The sequence below is a fragment of the Cervus elaphus genome, chromosome 3 (assembly GCF_910594005.1).
Source record: "Cervus elaphus chromosome 3, mCerEla1.1, whole genome shotgun sequence".
NCBI classification, from domain to species: Eukaryota; Metazoa; Chordata; class Mammalia; order Artiodactyla; family Cervidae; genus Cervus; species Cervus elaphus.
Window position 1 is genome coordinate 25653910 of NC_057817.1, and position 20593 is coordinate 25674502.

The window sequence follows — 20593 nt, forward strand, 5'->3', positions numbered from 1 at the left end:
TACAGGCCCATCTCATGAGCAGTAGAGGTGACTGCAGAGACCCTTAAAATTGCAGTGCAGAAAAAAAAAAAAAATTGCAGTGCAGAGAAGGGCTCCCCACACTCCACCGCCCCCTTCAAATTCTGCAGAGGAAGGGGGAAAGAAAACCAAAGCATTCTCCTGTCGCCGCGGCAACCATAAAACCCCCAGCTAAATCCATCTTGTGAGCTCACCGCCCCATTAAGATGCAGGGCCAGGCTCTGCGCCAGCCCAGCCACATTCATTTGTGCGAATAAAGGTGGAGGAGGAGTGGGGAGCAGGCTCTGGAGGGACGGGGAAATGGCGAGGAGAGGTTATTTACACCACCGTCCTGACCTTCTGGAGCAGTGCTGGCTCCGATAAATAACCCGCTCAGCGCCATTTCGGAGCGGGAGAGGGAGGTGCAGGAAGGGAGCCGGGGCTGCAGGCGAGCCCCCACGCAGGTGCGCGTCTCCGGGTTACTAATGGCTGAGGCGGGAGCAGGCAGCTGGCTTTGGGGGTGGTGGGGGGAGCACTCAGTTCCCTGGGACTCCCACTGAGAAAATACCATCCCCACCCCACCCCTGGCGCCAATTTCCAGGAGAGTGGACGGAGAGATGCCAAGGAGGCAAACAGCCCCGTAAATTAGGGATGGGGGGGGCCAGAATGCTGGGGAGTCTCTGAGGTAGCAGGGAAGAAATATTATAAGATGGGGAGCGAGGGGCGGTGGTGTTTAGAGGAATAGGAGCAGCTGCCAAAAAGAGAGGAAGAGGAACACAAACATCACACAAAGGCAGTTTGGAAAAAGAAATGTTTTATTCCTCTTTGCACAGAGCAGTATATGAAGGTGGCTGCCATCCTGACTCCACACATCTCTTACACAGAAATGGTCCCTCACGGATGCCCAGTTATCCGCCCACACTCTTGGAGAACTGGCAGTTAGTCGGTGGGGCAGAACTCAAAGTCTCAGGAAGATTTCTTGAGACGTTTTTTGTGGGAAGTTTTGGGTCAGAGATGAGACAAAACAGTGGCTGTTCCTTCCTCTGTCTTCCTGGGGGAATCCAAATCCCCAAGGTTTTCTGAAGAAAGGTGCCTCTCTCAGTGACCAAGGGAGGGGAGGCACCCAGACCTACTGCCTGGATGTAAGGCTGAGGCAGAGAGGACAGGGTTAAGCAGCAGACAGAGACTGCAGACCCGAGGCAGAGGAGTGAAATGCATGTGGGGGAGAGAAGGGGCTGAGAGAGCCCAGAGGCCCAAGTCATAAATTCCACCCTGTCCCTGTTCTGAGCAGAAACTCTCCTTCCCAAGCCTAGAATGGAGTTTTAGTTCAGGGACTGGCCTTTCCCCAGGACACGGAGAGGACAAGCCAGGCGGAGATCCCACGGGTAGTGAAGGTGGAGAGTTAAGGTACTGGCCCGAGAGACAGACCCTCCCACAACGGACACTCACAGACCACAGCAGTTTTGAAGTTACAAGCCAGGGTCGGGGTTAAAAAAAAAAAACTCAGCTGTGTTGGAAATAAAGAATTTTTAGGCCCTCTCCAATAAAATTTAAATCACTGCTTCTTCCACGCTGTCCCCTGCCTATGAGTTGTTCCCAGTCTTTCTTCCCAAGGCTGGAGACCGGGGCAGTAAGAAGAAATGGGAGAAAATACCAAGCCCAGCCAGGCTGCAGCAGAGACCTGATATGCCTTTCCCCACCCTCACTCATTCTATAGAAAGGAACTCCCTCTCCCTCCCCTTGCTGGACACAGGGGCTGATGGGATAAAGGCAGAGGCAGGAAAACACTCAGCACATTCCTTCTCCTGCTCTGAAGTGGAGCTGCAGCGAAGGGCACAGAAATGGAGAAAATGCAAGGGCGCCTAATCCAGTGGAGAAAGGGAGAGGATGCTGCCCCTGTCCATGTCTAAATCCACTGAGAGCCTGACTGAATCCCAGAACTGCCAAAAGGAGGGAGAAGGAACAGGAAGTGTATATGGGTTTGGGGTGGGAATGAGGAGGCAACAACAGATAGGATGGAGATTTAAGGATCCCTGTGATCCCCATGATGACCCTGAGAGCATCATTTGGGGAACTGCATGACAAGTCACAGCCGACGTGGATATTTTGAGGGGGTGAGGAGCCAGGAACAGTGGGGTCTTCACCGGAGGAGGGACCACTTGATCTGTTCTTTGGCTGACTGTAGCACCTGCAGGGACAAGGATGGCATTGAGGGGCTTGCTGAGGGGCAGGGCGGGGGGTGGGGATGGGGCTCTCCTTCCCCTCACTTGCCTTCCCTGTCCTTAGAAGACTGGCAAATAGAAAATCCCCAAGGGTAGAGGGATGGGAAGAAGCTCTCTAAGGCCCTAGAGGACTGTCAGTTTGGGAAATTCCAAAAAAATTCAAGTCCACTGGGGGGATGAAGAGAGAAGAGGTATACCTGGGAGGAAAGAAAAAACTGGGGGTTACTGGACACATGTTAAAAGGAGGGGGGTTACCACATCCAGATGGACTTCTTGGTGAAAATTCCAAGTGGGTAGAAAACAGAATCCCCCCCTGCACCCCCCCCACCCCCATCAGGTAGACAATCTATCTGCAAAGTAGCAAGATGGATCTGCAAAACCTGCATGCATATTCTAGAGTATGCATTGCCAGCTTAGCCCTCATTTGAATAATAAGAGAAAGGGAGAGTGTGTGTGTGCATGCACACAGACCATCTGCTTAAGGCAAGCCTCTGCTGGGGAATAAATCACTGAATGAGGCATCAGGCAGGGAGGGTTTGAAGGGTACAGAGCAAGGCTGACAGCCACTGCTCACAGGAAAGTGGGATAGGAGCTGGGATGGGTAGGGAGCACTGGGCTGTATGAGCCATGAGCCCCAGTTCTCGGGATTAAGAGGGAGCCAAAGAAGATGTGTCTTCAGTCTCTAGTCTACTGAGTTCAGGCCTGGTGGGCTGGGGTTGAAGGCTATGCTAGCCTCTTTAGTGACCCGGTCCCTCTGGAGAAGAGGAAGGAAGAAAGTCATACCTGAGACACGGTCTGCTCCGTAAGGGGTACATCTTCTCCCTACGGCACAGAGAGACAAGCGTTCAGTGTGGAAAAAAGCTGGAGTAAGACCTGACTGAGGTCGGGCAGTAAGGAAGGAAGAGGTAGTCCTTTAAACTGAAGTGGAGGGCACATGCCCTAGCCTTCTCAGTCCCTCCTAGGGACTAGTTAGTGCAGCCACAATTTTACTTGGCCAGAGGGACTGTGAGCCAAAAAAAAAAAAAAAAGGGGGGGGGTCATTTCATCCATCTTCTGTTTTAAGGCAGGAGGACTTCTTAAGATTTATTCCATTCCAGGTAATCAGCAGGTTATCTGATTCTCAACTTGGGGGTGGGAGACCTGATTCCCTAGTCAGAGAAGACCTTCCCTGAATATCAATATCGCTAGGGAGAGGATGAGGGGGAGCAGGGGGTAGTTTAATGGATCCCGCAAGGCCTGATGGGTAACGACAGCATGTTAATTTGAGAAATAAACTGCTGCAACAGCAGCCTGAGAAGGGAAAGGAGGGAGTCGGCTGGGGGGGTGGGGGGACCTTCTCTCTTGCCACACAGAGACATATGTTAAAGGAGAAGATTAAACTATGCAAATGGAGCCCACGGCAGTTAAGGGAGAAGATTTCCCATTACCGGCACTGGCAGCCTTCACTCTTGTGGAGGTCAGAGCCGGGACAGTCTGTGAGTGGGGAGACTGGCTTTGCTCAGGCCTCTCTGTAGCCCTGCAATTTGCTGGTGGGCTCTCTCTGCACCTCGATGACTTGAGGCTTTCTATGGTTAACTCAGAAGCCTCTTTCTGGTACCACTGGCACCAAAGAGGACAGAGGTTCTGACAAATAAGTACTTCCTGATGGAAAGGTGCTGTCCTCAGTTTCCTAAGACTTTAAAAGACAAGGAAGACACTCCTCTGCCTCAGATGATTGGATTCATTCCCCCAGGAAGAAGCAGCCAACCTCAAATCCCTTTATCATTTTAGAACCATCAATATTCAAGTTCCCTTTATTTCATCTTTGATTTTAAAAGTATGTATTAAATGTCCACTCTGTGCAGACTATATGAGACGCTAAGTACCAGGTTAGGGGTAGAAATACCTTCTTTCTGGTTCCCATTCTTGAGATCAGGACAATTTGAAACGGAAGGAGACAGTTACATGTATTCTACCAGCCCCAACCCTTTATATCATCGAGGAGGTTTGGTCCTGGAGGATGAGTGGATGGTGGCTGTGGGGGACGAGCACAGTCCTACTTACCCTTAATGCCACCCGGTGTACTACTTGCTGGGGATCGCTCTCTAGGATCACCCTGAAGAGACAAAGAAGAGACCACTGTTCACTCTGTCCTGAAGGACCAACTTACTGTGGGAGAACTCTGGTCACTCAGCCCCCTTGCCTCAGGACAGGGGCAGCGGCCCCACCCCTCACCCCAGATCCAGGGAGGTCCAGGGAAGGCCGAGAACTCACCCTCCATCTACGATTTCGTCCACAGCCAAGAAGAGCCCCTCCATGTTCTCCAGCAGAGCTCGCTTTTCTACATTTTTCCTGAGTCCCCAAGGGAAGAGAAAACCCAGCCTGGGTGTGAAAGGGATCCTAGGACATGGTCTGAGCTGGGGGAGCCTCAGCTAGACCAGTGTATGTCTCCACTAAGCACACAAACAAGTGAGTAAGAACCTTCTGGCTAACCTACCCTAACACCCTTCCTACACTTCTTTGCTGAGTAAGGATCAGGAATGCCAGGAAAGAGATTCAAAATATACACACAGTCAATTTCTGCCTATTCGAGGGCTGATTTCCAGAGCTATGCTTTCTTTCCTATCTGCTATGATGCTGCTTACAACATTGCTCACGAACACTGACATCAGTGGGTGGAAAAAAGGAAATACACAGAGTTAACACTCAATCTGGAGGTGGCGGGAGGTGAGGAGGGACTGAGTACAAACTCTATTTGCACTCAAGCTCTGACAAGCCTTCTAAGACTCTCTGCTCCACACTCCCCTCCCCCGGCCTCCTTCCCCAGCTCTGCTCAGGCCTTGAAAAGAAGCCCAACTAGTGGGCTGGGAACCACCAGGGCCCAGCATCCACCAGCCTCAGATCCGGTGGTTGGTGCACATGGCCAGTCACATCCGTCAGTTTGACTCTTTCACTAGATCACTGAAATGAAGCCTATTCATTCACCTGGCTGAGAAATAAATCATCCCCTTCCTGAGGAAATCTGAGCCATTCACCCTGCTGATTTTGTGGGGCTGAGAGCGCCTGCTGTTCTGCTCCGTCTGGATGGATGTCTGTACTGGGCTCACTGGGGAGCCCTGGATGTTTTCAGGAAAAGTATCTTATATCTCTTCTACGGCCCATCTACGTGGGGAGCAGAGGGTGGCGGGGAGGTAGATGGGGAGGAGAGGGTAAAAGGCACATTCTTCCTGTTCTATAGAAGGAACAACTAAGGGCCGCACATGAAAAATTAGGAGTGCTGCCTCCATTGCCAAGGCGCTGATGTCGTATCCGGGACATTTCCCTATGCTTGCCCTTTCTCTATCTTGAATGTAAAGAATGAAGCCCAGGAGAACACTGTGAGGTGCTTGGAGCTCTGACAGAGTCACGGCGGGATGTGACAGTAGACACAGAGGCAAAGATTCTGCTCCCTCCCAATCCTTTTTCTCAGGAGAATTATTCCACAGGAGTAACACATTCCCCCATCCAGCCCTCCCCATCAGTGTAAATTACTCTGAAATAATAAGCCCAACTTCTCAAAGTAAATCAACTTCTTGCAGCCTCTGCTGAGCCCCCACAAATCCCTGGGCCTGAAGAATAGTGACTTTCTCTCCCAAACAGATGTCAAGAATGGCCTGCTCACCTCAGCATCTGGCTCAATGAGTCGAAGAGGCAGTTCAGAACAGTCATGAGCATCAGCTATTTGGAGACAGAAGAAGCAGAAGGATAAAGTTCAAGGCCCCGAAATCTGCTACCTGAAAACAAAACCCTCTAACTCATTAAGGATCAAAAGACACAGGCTTTCACAAAAGACCAACAGCATATGGTGGAAGTGAGAGTAAAACAGGAAGAAGACAAAAATAAATTCTGCTTCATGATCTCGTAATTTGAGGTCTCTCTTTGACCAGACTGTTCAAACAGAACTTTCCTGTCAGTCTTTTGCATGTCTTTCCCAACTGTATATGTGTAACCCTATGTCTTAGAAAAATCCTTAACCAAGCAATAGCTGAAGTCGGTTGTGGAGACAGCATGGACTTTGGAGTCAGACATACCTGGACTTAAATCCTCACTGAACCATTTCTAGATGTGTGACCCTTGGGAAAGTTACCAGGTTGAACCACATGAAATAGCCACATCTGTAGTCCAACAGTGGTCAAATGTAAGTAATTTCAGACAGTTCCTCAAGGTTTATTTATTTATTTTTTTAAATTTTTTCAAGGTTTAGTTTAATCTATAAAACGAGGGCACTAGTGCCCAAAACTCATAGAAGTGCTATAAGGTTTAAATAACAATGCATTCTACAAAGCACTTAGAGCAATAAGAATTCAGTAAGAAAAATAAATAAATAAATAAATGGGAAAAAAAAAAGAATTCAGTAAGAACTGGTTTTCTCAAACTGTGACTTTTGCCTCAAATTATGTGGGGGCTTAATTTTACTTATCTACTCTCCTGAAAGTTGTGACCTGAGGTAAATAGTTTTTCCTACATATGGGAAGCAGGTTAGGGCTTATACCCACAGTCTTCAAAGAGCCACTGAGAATATATGGCTTCAATATCACCCATAATATTGCCTAATTGGCCCAAACTCAGTTAGGTGTGGCTCATTCACAGGTGAACCCTGATCACAACTCAGAAATCCACCTTAAAAATCACTATGCAGGGAAGGCCATTGATACTGTATGTTAGTGTGTTATCAAAACATAGATGGTGTGTCCTACGTGGACAGAGAGAGAAAGCCGGGAAAGCTTGCATTCCAGGTTGATTTAGTTGCTCGGCCATGTTTGTGAGGCTGACATGGATCTCCGACAACTTCATTAGCCAGTCAGAAGCCAAAGGCACACGGCAGTCCTTGGGCCCAGAACCAGTCACAAGGTCCTGCCAGCGGTTCAGGAGGTGAGAGCAGAGATGGTAGAGTGTGGGGATTCTCACCTCATTTTCATAGGAGCTGCCGATCACGTAGAAATAGAGATCAATACTGCTTTTGTATACCACTGTCAGGCCTTCCAAGAGGGCAATTTCACCTGTGGGGATGGGTGGGGGGAACAAAGGTAGTGGGTGGTCTGAGACTTGGAAGTAGGGTAGAGGGAGTTACCATGAATTGGTATTCAGCTATGTGGGGCTGAGGGAAGGTGGGTCTTAATGAACCCCCCTCCCAAAGACCGAAGTTGACCTGCTTTTTCTTTTCAGGTGATAGCAGAAGAAGGCAAGTATAAATGGGGGAGTCTAAGCATCTTCTTCTCTAACTGCTCCCTGCCCCTACTACCCTTATTTCCCTCCTTGTATATGAGACAGGATACTAGTCGATCCTTCGGAGGTGAAAACGCAGAGCGGTCACCTTTACAGACTTCCATTTACCTGCCCTAATGGATGCGGTACAATAAGCAGAGCTGCAGTTAAATTTGTCAAGTGAGGCTCATAAATCCAGGGACTAGACAGGTAGCTAACAGCCAACCTTCTAGCACGGTATTCCCGCGTGAGGTACACTCACCTCCCCATTACATTTCTGAAGAGTTTATTATATGAGGGGAGGAGGAAAAAAGAGAAAAAGGAGGCAGAATCATTTTATCCTTTCTCCACAGTCCCACTGCCGCCCCCTTCCTGCTGTGGCTCTCCCCAGCCCCCCACCACAGGGAGTAGTGAAAGGAAAACGACCTACTGTCAGTCCGATGGGTCTTGTTGAAAATGTTCTTCTCAAAGGCCTTTTGCTCCTTGACACTGGGGTAGGTGTCGTCATAGTACTAGTCAGAGGGAAGGAGATGGGTTGGGCTGTTAGAGCTGGAAGCCCAGAATGATTAGTGACTGTTTTGCCCTGGGTCTTGGATTTCTCCCCTTCAAGGGATGGAGTGAAGAGAAATACTGACAGGAAGAAGAGAGAACCATAGAAGCAGGGAATGGGCAGTGGGTAATTGGATAGAAAACAAATTTTGTAAGGACCCTGCTCTAAGCCACCCCACCTCATGGTTCCCAGGTTGGAAGGGCAAAAGTCCTAGAAGCCCTGTGAGGAGGCTCTGCCCCAGCTGTACGCCAGGGCAGCACCCCTGAGGCCATCCCCAGGCGCTACCCCAGGTCAGGAAGCACTGCTAGAGAACACAAAAGGCACCAGCCCTCACTCACTGAGCAAAGCTGAGGAATTGGGAAGGGCTGAAAAACCCTCCTCCGTAGAAGGACAAGCTCTGCCTGTGCTCTCGGCTCTCTGGTATCTTAGCTTCCTTTCCAGCAATCTCAAAGAAGCGGGAGGCAAGCTAGCACACCATGGAGCCCACTCCCAAGCTCTCCCTGGCACGGGGGCGGAGATGCAGGCTGCTAAATCGCTCTGCTCTTTAGGGGCTAATCCGTCGCAGTCAGCTGAAGACCTATGACAGGTCTGGCATTTAGTAACTGGATAACTGTTTCAAAAGGTGTCCTGCATAGTTACATCCAATTACAGGGAGGAACAGCTGGTGAATTCTAAACTAATCTCTACCTGCTGATTGATTTATGCGATGCTTGCCCGGAGTTAATACACCAGGGACAGAAAAAATTTCTCTAGGAGGGGGAGAATATGGAGGGAGAGGAGAGGGGTGTCCTTCCTCTTCTCTTTCAATGGATCCAAAGTTAGAAATATCGGACTGGGGAAGTCAGGAAGTAGCAAGCTTGGTGGTGACTGCAGATGTATGGCTGGAACCGTGGAACTACACGAGAATTCCCTGGAAAAACTCAGGCAGGATGATGGGGTAGAAGGGAAAGGGACACGGGTGATGGGGCTGGGCAGGCTGCTTCTTACATCCACAAACTTCTTTGTTCAGAAACCAAGCTCCAAAGCTTTTCTCTCTTCTGATGTTGATGACACAGTCTAAGGATGGACAAGCAGGGAAGCAGGGCAACTAACAGATAGGAGCAGTTTAGGTTTTATCCAGCATAGTCACAGATGGAAGAATTCTCAAAATTATTTGTGGATTAATAGGAGTGAATGGGGCCAGTCCCAAGACCCAAAACTCTGTCTTGCTTCTCAACTAATCTGAAAGGGACTCTCACCTTGGCAAAAAGTCGATCTCCATCATTGTCCAGGATCAGGATGGCTTTGACGGTATACAGGGAGGGTTCCTGAAGAGATATGAACACATCTTCAGTCCTGAAGGCTCTTGCCACCACTCACAAACCAGATACCTTCTCCTAATCCCACTGGGGCTGCGATGGGTTACAGAGATGCCTCTGTATGTCCCCTATCCCAACCTGGTTAGATTTTGACATTTCCCACTGAGAATGACTGAGCGACAAATGAACTGAACTGAGGGAGGGGACATTTCAACAAAGGACCCAGAGCAGCACCAGAGAAATAATTTCTGTGAGTCAGACTCACAGAGGGCTTAATCAAAGGAGGTCATGCTGTTATTTCCAAATATTATGCTATAGTTATTTTCCAAATTACTCTCCCTCCTCCCTGGTCTCCCATGCACAGGTGGGTATGGAATGTGACCAGATTAATTAATAAGCACTGCACGGGGCTATAGGAAAACAGGGTTGAATGCCCTAGTGTACTTGGAAGTCGCTGCAGTGGCAATGCAGAGGCATAAAGCAAGCCTTCCCTAAACCACCCACACACTGAGCAGAGGGGAAGGAGCAGGCATGCGCACATGTACACTCACACACAGACACACCAGTTCTGAATGCAGCCCAGGGAGACATCTGTTTTCTAAGGCTTCTAGGATCCCAACTCCTCCACTATACCCTGACCACCACCACTTAACTTGCCAAGACAAAAACCAATCTGAATTCCGGGTCGTTAAGAAGCAGTAAGAGGAGGCTCCAGCTAAGAAACACTGTGAAACCTGCAGATAAGGAGCAGGAGAGGAGTGGTCCTTCACCACCAAGAATCAACCTTTGAGGAAACTGGCTCTCATAAAGAAATCAGGGACTTCCCTGGTGGCCCAGTGGTTAAGACTCCATGCTTCCATTGTAGTGGGCATGGGTTTGTCCCGGGTTGGGAAACTAAGATTCTGCATGCCACACGGCACAGCCACAAAAAAAAAAAAAAAGAAAGAAAGAAATCAGGAGTCTCAGCCTTAATGGTTACACTCAAATTCAAAGCATGTCACTTTGTAAAAGCTCCTCCACTTCTGCAACTTCCAGGGAACCAACAAACAAGAAAGAAGAAGAAGGGAAGGGAGGTAATGGTACATGTATTAAAGTGTTTGCAGGCTCATAGTCCTTGACTGTCAACATTACTTACCATGCATATCCTTCTCCTGTGCTATGAGACAAGGCTGATGCTTTGCTACCTCCATTTCCTGATGCTATTTAGGAAACCCACAGCTCTCACAGGGCCAAACATATTCTCTATTCTCCAAGCATACATTTAACAAAGACCCAAAGGAGAGGAAGAAAGAATTGCTACCAAGGATCTGTAGCTTCTACCAAGGTAAACTATCCTATGAGGCTCCAGGAGGTTTATGGTCCCAAGCAAAGAACCAACCTGAGCTCAAGGAGTTAAGAAGGAGAGGAAACGGAACTCAGTATTTTTAGAACAGAGTGATGAAGAATGTAAGCTTTCCCTACTTGGATTCCTGAGGACAGAAAATATTGTTTCATTCACTGATTACAAGTGTCCAGAATAATACACATACTAAATTCTCAATATTTATTGAATGATTATGAGAATAAATGAAGTTTGAGAGTAAGGTAAAAATTTATTGATGAAGTAAGCATCTAGGGGATTCTCTTATAATTAGGCTTCCGCATACAGGTAGATTTTCTGGTGTTGCCCTTTTGGGTGACATCACTACCAAGTCATCCTCCTCTGGCGAACACTCCTTAGAAATGCCCATGCTAAAAAAAAAAAAAAAGAAAGAAATGCTCATGCTATACACATTACTTTCTAGAATACTCTCTCAAACTAAGGGACCCTATCTAGCAGAAAGAAGTCCTGTAGAGTCTCATCTAAAAGGTCACAAATACAGCAGCTTTCCCAACTCTTAATTCCCCACAGAATGATCTACCCATAAAGCAGGCTCAATTCTGTAGCAACCTGGATCCTTGATTCACCAACAGGGAGACACTCATGGGAATGAGTTTCCTTAATGAAGGAAAAGAAGTCCATCAGGAAGGGAATTCAGAAGAAATCGTTTTTCCCACAGCCTCGTCCCTGGAAATCTTTGGCTCTGTTCAGGCTATCTGCACTCACAGCAACCTTAGAGAGCTTCCCAATGGCTTAAACCGGCATTGATCTGGCACAGGTAACTCGTGCTTGCAGCCACAGAGTCTGGCATCTCTAGAAAGAACGGGATCCCAAAGCAGAGGAAAACGGTTACGGCCACCAGCCAAGTCGGAGAGTCAGACAATCCTCTGTGGCCAACAGGGTAAGAGAGTGCCTAAAACAGCTGGCAAAGAGAGGGACAGATTCCTGGGTCCTGCTCCCGGCTCTTTTCACTGGCTTCCTAGAAGACGCTATCAAGGAAACCCCCAAAATAGAAACATGGATCTTCCTGGGAAGGATAAAAGACAGGGCAAAGGTGGCGGAAGGAGAAGACCAGATGTGATTGCAAGTCTGAAAGGGGTAAGAAGGCACTAGAGAAAAGGCTGGTCATTTCAAACTTCCAAAGGAATGACCACTCTAAATAAAGCCGAGAACTTGGCCAGAGCTTCCACGCTTCTTTAGTTCTCCACTCGGCTACAGCCAGACCGGCAGCTTCTCCTTTACTTCTCCTGCCACCTCCTGACTACAGCTGGTTCCACTTCAGCCTGGGGCCTTTACCTCTCAGGAGAGAGTGGGGGGGGGTGGGGGGGGGTGGGCAGGGGAGGGCCTGAAGTTCCTCTCATATTATAAAAACCAGCCTGTTTAAGGGGCCCAGAAGCCATTACTGATAATGTAATTTCCTTTTAAGTTTTTTGCAAAGGGCAAATATATAAACAACTCCCAGCTATTGAGAAGCAGCATTCCTGGACAATGGACTAGGCCTGACCTTGTAACACATTAAATGCTGATTATTGAGAAAGACCCTACACGCTTAGGGCCATGTTCAAAGGATTTTTAAAGGCCTGTTCTTCCCTCCCACTCCCAAATGGGTAGCTGCTAGAAAGCTTTCGAGACAAAGTTCTGTGATGCACTGACTTTCAGAGAGCCACAGCCTGAGTGTATAACAGAACTTCACCTCAAATGCTAACGGTGACTGGAAATGATATGCAGGCAGATTGGTCTGTGGGAGGTTGGGTGGCTCAGATTTTCATGTCCCTTTTTATTATCAAAAAAACTAGACGGTACTCCTCAAGAGAGCTGAAACAACATCGAACAAGCAATGAGACTGCTACAAACAAGTCTTTGATCTCAATCAGAGGCTTCTGAAGCTTGGTGAAAAACATCAACATCTCCTGGTACCCCTCTACCCCAGCACACAGAGGACTAGAAGGAAGAGTCGTTCCTAGTGCTGCCCCCTGTGGGTCTTCAGGTGACCTGCAGCTTCCTCAGGACTGTAATTATTAGCAAAAATATTCAAAAGGCAGCGCTGGAGAAAAGCTCATTATCTGTGTGTCTTGTAAGTCAAACTAGGAGAAATGGGCCCTGAAAAAACATGGAATTAAGTCTGTTCACAATGTACAGTAAAAGGATACTCTGGGATAAGATCGTGATATGCCACCAGAAGAGGACCAGGGTAGTGTTTGGAGCAGGCAGGCAGGATATTTGGGGGTTATGACTGTTTTATTTGATCTTTGGTGGGGGCGGAGGGAGGAGAAAGAAGGGAGGGAGCCAAGAAGCCTTTGTGGAGTTAGAGGATGCAATCCACAAGGCCGAAAGGACACAAGTAAAAAATCTGGTTGAGATTTCTAGAAAGTTCTTCATTCTCTACACACAAAGAAATCTTTACGGCCATGCCAGGAAGTAGTACCCTGGCTTGACAATAGGTCTCAATCAACTAGAAACAAGATGCTCTTTCCTTAAATCTATTTATAAAGCAAAACCAAGACTATAAAAAACTAGGAGAAATTTCTAGATACCACTCCAGTTCCATATGGCTAAGCAAGTATTTTGCTCCCTGATTCTGTGCCCATTTCTAAAATGAAAAGCTCCTCTAAGATTGAAGGCTCCAGTTTGCCAGCCACAAGCCTAGGGACTTCAGATGAAAAGAACTAGCTAAAGGTTTAGCCAGAGAAAAATAGTTTTCACATACTACCCAAGGGCTTACTTAGATTCAGACAACACAGCTCAGGAAAGAAGAGGATCCACAGGTACCACAGAACATTCCCCAGCCGACGTGAGACCAAATGTTGGTTATTAAGAGGAGAGTGAACACAAGTGTCAGGAAGGAAGAACTGATGGCAGGGAGAGTCACCCGGGAAGAATCTTCTGATCCGACGCAGAAACAAAAAATAAAAGCACAGTCACCGGAAGCCTGTCACTACAAGAAAAAAATGTCTCTAACTCCTAAAATCTTTTATTACAGTCTGCATCAGCCATTAACTCAAGTCCTACCTTTCTCTGGGAGTCAGCTTTCTCATTGGAGAAATGAGAGGCCTGAGCTAAATCAGTTAAGGTTAGTAACTTTTTTGAGTTACATTAGACCCCCTTCAATAAGCTGATGAAATCCATGGACCTTGTTACCAGAAAAACACACATTCACAAATTTTTATGATTTCAAGGAGTTCATAGACCTAGATTTAGAATCCAGGAGATTCTCTCTGAAGACAAAAAGATGGTGTGGAGAGGGGAGAAAAAAAAGGAGAAATGAAAAAAAAAAAAAAAAAGGAGAAATGAGTGATACTTTTGTAAACCACCCCCTCACCTCTGCCAGGCACCGAATAATGACTTCAATACACATGTGTGTAGCCTTTATAAATAAATGATTGAGAAAACTAACACAGCCAGCAGGGGGAGCTAAGGTCAGCACCACACCCCTCCAGCTTTCAGGGAGTAATCCCGTAGCTCTGAGACATGCAGAACAAAGATAACCAGATCCCAAACTCTTCAGGAATGCAGTTTCAGGTCCCTTCTTAAAATTCTGAAAGCCCATCTGCCAGAGAATTTTTTGCACAGAGGTTACGCAGTCCCTACTTCTTCAGCTATTCTGGAAATCAAAGAATTACAAAAATTAGAGACAAAGTGAGGAGCACTGCTATGAGGAGATGAACTGAACCAGCAGAAATCAGAGTACTCCTCAGGTGTGAAATACCTGAACCCCAAGAGCAACATTAGAACTTCCTGCTTGCCCAGCTGAATAATCCAAGAGCCCTCATTTAAATATCACGCAGCAAAGGGAAAAATCAAATGGGGCTAGATCTATTTCTGATGAGTTCTTGGTCATGATTTGTATCGTAATTTATTCCCCACCCATGTGCTTCTGAAAACAAAAAGTTAAGTCTCTGAAAGACTGAACTGACAGCCTCTGTGTTCATCCTTCAATCTACTTGCTCCCCCAAATCAACCCTGAGACAGAATTGCTATCTTCTCCCTAGTTTCAGCCTCCCTCTAAAAACTACACAAATAATAGAAAAGAAGCTAGAGAAAATCGGTAGACAGAGCTATCCAGGCCAACTGGCTGTGGATGGGGATACCTACCTTAATAGTGGGAAAATTAAAAAGCCAAATAAGGAGACCAAAGTTTCATCTGCAGCATTTAAGACTTAGATTACATAAGAGGAAAGACTTCCTGAAGAGATGGGGGTGGTCAAACATCGGAAGAGGTGACAGGCTTGGGAGTCTAAGAACAGAACTCTTCTAATAATCTGATCTGAGAGAAAGCATAAACTGTGCAGAATTAGCAGAGGGAGATGTAAGAGACTCTGGTCAGTACAGGTATCTCATCATGTGCATGGCCTCAACCTCCCAATTCATCTTCATCAAAGCTGTCCATGGGCACGCTGCCTTCCATCTTCCTAATTACTCTAGCATAAGTGGGTAGGTAGGCACTGATTCTTTATTCCTGTTCCATCTTTTATTTGCTTCTCAGTTTTCTTGTCAGTATCCTGACTCTAACCAAGTCACGTTAACAGAGTAAAGCAAAAAAAAAACAGTAGCAAATATCTAGCTGAAAAAGAGACCCTAAATCTGCCACTAGGCTCCCTCAAATATCTGGATAATTGCATTCATCCTCCCAAGGAAGACCTGGCTTCTCAGGGGTCTGGCTTTCTTCACATGGAGGCCCCCTCCTCCTCCTTTGACCATGTGACAGCTCCCCTAGACCTCTGATATAATTTATACCTTGCCAGGGACCAACTCTTTCCCACCACTGTGAAGGAGAGGGAAAAAATATATATAAATACGTCGGAAATCTATAACGAGGTCTTCTTGGAGGGCAAGACATGGGGAGAGTTAGAAGCAGCGTCAATTGCTCTTTGGGGGTTTTAGTTCAAGCCGAGGTCTGCTTCCAGCAATCAACCATTAAAACAAGCCGGCCAGAGTAACAGCACAGTTTATTCTGATCATTTAATTTGAAGTGTCAATAAATTAAACTTCAATCAATTAAACTAGGTGTGCAATAACCCAGATGGACACCCCGACACCAACATAATCACAATAAAAATTTTTATGGCTGCCAGGGACCTCACCGGGGGCAGTGCTGGCACTGCTCACGCCCTAGCTGAGAAATATATCTCCACAGTGCAGGAATGAGGAGATTGCTTCTCCTAACGAAATGGACGGGCCAGGCACCAGCAAGGACGCAGCTGGGAGAGGGGCACAGGGGACTGCCAGGAATGAGATGGGAGTGCTTTGGGGGCTTAATGTAATTGATACCTTTGCCCAGAGCAGGGGGAGGGGGCATTTAGGCCAAGTACCTCTACTGTTAGTGCCAAAAGACTTTAACAAAAGCCCCATTAAGATGATTCAGGAAGCGAAGGCCACAGAGCAATATCAGCCTTTAAAAGTCATTGATGTATTCTGCATAGTTTCTTCCTTCAATATATACGCATACTCCTGTGTGCACTCTGGATTCCCTGATTACTGAATGAGGCTTAGAATTCAGGATCTGGTCATTGTTTTAGGATAGAAATGTACAAAGGGGAGAGAAAGAATAGAATTAAGAAGTCTAGTGCATAAAGCATGGAAAAGCTCTCAGAAAGTGAATCCAGAGAGGATTAAGAAAAATGAAAACTATGAGGAAGATTTAAGGATCTGGACTGCTAGAGTAATTCAGTTTTGATGAAAAAAGGGTAAAAGGGGGAAGGAGGAAGGGGATATGTCATTATCTTTAAGATTCCAGAGGTTATTAATGGAGAATGGTGACCTGCAGAGATCCCTCTCCATTCGCAACAGAGAACCAGCAGAAAACAGCGGGAAAGAGGAAGCTGTGTCCAGGCCAGAAGCATTAATAGCAAGCACTAGGAATGGAAGGAGATGAAAGGGTCTCTTTCCCTAGAAAAGAACCTGAGAAAGATTAGACAAATCTGCTTGAAAGGTAGGAATGGACTACTTAATTCAAGAAAGAAACATGACCCGTTGTAAAGTACCTAAATGAAGGGAACCTATTAGCATCACCGACTAATGACACTGTCCTCGTTGCTGTTGCTCCGTCCCTCAGTCGTCTCTGACTCTTTGCAGTCCCATGGACTGCAGCATGCCAGACTTGCGTGTCCTTCACTATCTTCCAGAGTTTGCTCAAACTCATGTCTATTGAGTCGGTGCTGCCACCCAACCATCTCATCTACTGTCGTCCCCTTCTCCTGCCTTCAATCTTTCCCAGCATCAGGGTCTTTCCAGTGAGTTGGCTCTTCATATCAGGTAGCCAAAGTATTGGAGCTTCAGCTTCAGCATAAGTCCTTTCAGTGAATATTCAGGATTGATTTCTTTCAGGATTGTCTGGTTTAACCTCCTTGCTGTCCAAGGGACTCTCAAAGAGTCTTCTCCAGCACCACAGTTCAAAGGCATCAATTCTTTGGCACTCAGCCTTTTTTACTGTCCAGCTCTCACCTCCGTACGTGACTACTGGAGAAACCACAGCTTTGACTATATAGACCTTTGTCGGCAAAGTAACGTCTCTGCTTTTTAATATGCTGTCTAGGGTTTTCATAGCTTTTCTTCCAAGGGGTAAGCTTCTTTTAATTTCATGGCTGCAGTCACCATCTGCAGTGATTCTGGAGTCCAAGAAAATAAAGTCTGTCACTATTTCCATTGTTTCCCCATCTATTTGCCATGAAGTGATGGGACCAGAGGCCACGACCTTTGTTTTTTGAATGTTGAGTTTTAAGCCAATGGACCTGAGTTTGAGCAAACTCCGGGAGATAGTGAAGGAAGGGAAGCCTGGTGTGCTGCAGTCCATGGGGGTCACAAAGAGTTGGACACAACTTAGCAACTGAACAATAACAACAACTGGTATTTGGAAATTGCCATAATCAGATCAAATTTCAAATGATAGTTCTTTTTGACACCTTCCCCCACCTTACTTTCCCTTCTCCTCAGTATCCTATGCCTAATGTGTCTTGTAGAGGTGAGGATTGAATATACATTGATTAGATTTTCCCAGAGAGCCAGTCAAACCAGGAAACAGACATGTGAGAGGAAGAAACCTAAAGGAACTTTAGAAGAGGTCTGCCTTCTCTAAGAAGTGGTTTGTTAAATACTGGTAGCTCAAACAGTAAAGAATCTGCCTGCAATGCAAGAGACCTAGGTTCAATTCTTGGGTCAGGAAGATTTCCCCTGGAGAAGGGCGTGGCAACCCACTCCGGTATTCTTACCTGGAGAATTCCATGGACAGAGGAGCTTGGCAGGATACAGTCCATGGGGTCAGAAAGAGTCAGACACAACTGAGTCACTAATACTTTCACTTTCATCCAGATACAATCAACACTTTAGCTCAATAGGAAGCTCAGGTAAAAGTCCAGGGAGCTCCTTATACTCTTCACAACGAAGATGGTGACCCAAGAATTAGAAGATGACACTGAGCAGACAGAGAAGGGGATGAGATAAAAAGGAACAGTGAGAAAGGGTGATTTTGAATCAGATGGAGCTATATTTTGTGGATCAGAATGTGAGGGTAGTGAGAAGAGAAAAATTTAGGGAATACCACCTGATTCTCAACCAGGGTTCCACATCTGAAACACTAAATACTGAAAATTATTTAAAACTATTTTGTTACTCCTCCCAAAGACAGTATAAAACTAGTGACACTGTGTACACAGAGAAGTTGATTCATTACATACAATGATGTCTTAGGGCATTAGGGCTTAATTCTCCCCTGAACTCCAGTTGAGAAGGGCTGGAGTGGTGGGAAAGGTACACAAGTTCTTAATTGGGGACCCAAAATATATTGAAAATAGTAAAGAGCACACACAAACAAAAATGTTGGGAAGCACAGACAAAGAGGAAGGAAATTACTAATATGATATTCTAAGAACTCTGGCAACCAACACAAGAACTTGTATTGGTACTTTGATTGTTGGTGCTTTGTACCTAACTAAAGTTTTATGTAACTGGTAGTTGAATGTACAATTTGGCATACTGAAGAGGTGGAAAGCCCATGATAATATGAGAGAAATACTTGGTCTGGGAGGATGAGGAGTCAAAAACTAATCCTGGTTTTGATTGTGCTTACTCGAGGAAGCCCTTTTCCCTTCATCTTCATTTCCCGTTACAGATCACACAGGTTCCTCAGGACAAAGACTCAGTAAGATTTCTAAAGCAAACTTCAGGGATACCTGATCAGGTCAGCAAGGATCTGTGAATGAAGCATCTGAGGTAAAGATTAAAATGGATATAAGGAAGAAGCAGGTCGAAACAAACTTCACCAAGGAAGCAAAGATAAGAACTGAAGTAAAAAAAAAAAAAACTGAAGTAAGAGAAAATGTGAGAGGGAGAGGGACTTTCACATACATCTCAGGTCACCTCTACACACAGATCCGTTGTTAAAAGGGCCCTTGGAGTATCATCTTCCTTTACCTATAAGCAGGCTCCCTTCTAAATAGAACTAAGGGGCAGTCTAAAATTTTCTTAAAACTTCCAAAGAAACCAATTCCCTAGACTTCATCTCAGTCAGTTAAGTAGTTAAGAACATTGGTTAACTGTTGGTACAGAAAATATCTTTAGTAAGATTTTGAAGCTTTCTACCTAGACTTAAACAAACCATATTTTTGGAAGGACTATCCCTATATTTGCCATTTTGAAAGAGGGATATTGAAACCTGTTATTCTCTTTAACCTGATGAGGATTTGGAGGTGTACATGTGAAGAGCTGAAGGTGGGGGGAAAGGCAAAAAAGGAACCTAGAGTTCAATTCAATTAAGGAAGAAGCTGGGAGTTAAATTCCTACACATTACACATACATATATATGTTAACCACCCCATGTTGGAAAGGGGTGGGGCACTTTTGAGAGAAAAGCTCAGTTCTAAAGAAGAGGTAATAGTATTTTATTTTTTTGAACAAGCAAAAAGGATTATAGGACAGGGGAAGTAACACACCGCTTTAGTCACCAAAATTCTTACATAACCAGAGAAGAGTTGGCATCCCAGATCCTACAATAGAAATTTCCAAAATTTAAATGAACCGGGAAAAGAACAGAATAAGTAGTCTGAAAAAACATTCCACAAGACAACACTAACTCTTATCAGGTATTCCAGAACTCTAATGGAATACTGATTCCTTATGATGACAAAATCCATATAGTAGGAAATCGAAGAAGAAAATAGTTTTTTTAAGGTCTACGACAGGGAATTATCAACGGAGAGCTGCACTGTGACAAGTTGTTTGTGATGACAAACACCTGCACTCCATTCTTACAATTTGAGGCGAGTTTGGAGACGTGGGGGAATTTAAATCACAGTATCATCCACAATGCGCATAATCAAGAGAGAATCTGAAGGACCCCAATCCAGTACGCTTATGATCCTATGTGTCCTAATGACTCCATGTGCTCCCTTCAACTTTCCACCAACTCTGCCCTATCCCCGGCAGAGCTCCCTACTCTAAACCGAGGCTTTAGCTCCGGCACTAGGCCACAGGCTTATTCCAGGAACTTGCAAAACGTTCGGACCCCGAGGATTACCCGGAACTCCTCTTTCTACCCCCTCCCACTCATGCTGAACCCCGACTCCCGGCCCCCCTGGACACTGCAGCATCTCGGCTGCCCCTCCGGCTCCTACCAAAATCAGCGCCTCCATCTTGCCCCGCAGCTGGTGCCGACGTGGAGCTACAGAGGCAACGCCGCCTCTGATTGGCCTTACGTCCTCATTAGATCCCGCCTAAGATGAAGGTTACTGGACGCCCAAATGTCATCTATTATTTTATTGGCCAATCAGTGTACTAGTTTGCTTAGCGGAAGCAAGGTGTCCAGCCAGAAGGCGTGGGTATTTGATTGTCAGTTTAAACATTCAATAAAACGACAAAACCTCACGACTGACTGGAGCGGGAAGGTTAGAGGGGCGGGGTTGTTTCCATGGGGAACAGAGGAAGCGATTATTAATTTTCAATTGGCCGGGCG

The 20593-nt window shown here is 46.2% G+C and overlaps 1 protein-coding gene across 5 annotated transcripts; it reads right to left on the reverse strand.

The window, feature by feature from the left end:
- Nucleotides 1-794: 794 nt before the first annotated feature.
- On the reverse strand, nucleotides 795-20351 carry COPZ1 (COPI coat complex subunit zeta 1). Of its 5 annotated transcripts, XM_043881920.1 has the most exons (10): nucleotides 20256-20326; nucleotides 17856-18058; nucleotides 9231-9299; nucleotides 7873-7954; nucleotides 7146-7237; nucleotides 5860-5915; nucleotides 4473-4550; nucleotides 4263-4314; nucleotides 3003-3041; nucleotides 2255-2416 (listed from the first exon to the last, which is right to left on the reverse strand). In XM_043881920.1, exons 2-10 carry the CDS (start codon nucleotides 17949-17951, stop codon nucleotides 2354-2356), a joined length of 627 nt encoding a protein of 208 aa, XP_043737855.1. In that variant the 5' UTR covers nucleotides 17952-18058; nucleotides 20256-20326; the 3' UTR covers nucleotides 2255-2353. The 5 variants fall into 5 exon arrangements, with proteins under 5 accessions (XP_043737892.1, XP_043737866.1, XP_043737855.1 ...); XM_043881957.1 differs by lacking the exons at nucleotides 2255-2416; nucleotides 17856-18058 and adding an exon at nucleotides 795-2185 and having other exon boundaries at nucleotides 20256-20347; XM_043881931.1 differs by lacking the exons at nucleotides 2255-2416; nucleotides 20256-20326 and adding an exon at nucleotides 795-2185.
- Between the last annotated feature and the right edge of the window lie 242 nt (nucleotides 20352-20593).

Excerpts from the sequence above, each read along its gene's own strand:
- COPZ1 (XM_043881920.1), bottom strand. The coding sequence starts at position 17,951 with ATGAAAGTGAAAGTATTAGTGACTCAGTTGTGTCTGACTCTTTCTGAC. Across the intron at positions 5,916-7,145 it reads GCAGCTCCTATGAAAATGAG|CTGATGCTCATGACTGTTCT; the intron begins GTGAGAATCCCC and ends GTCTCCAAATAG. Across the intron at positions 4,315-4,472 it reads GACGAAATCGTAGATGGAGG|GGTGATCCTAGAGAGCGATC; the intron begins GTGAGTTCTCGG and ends TTGTCTCTTCAG.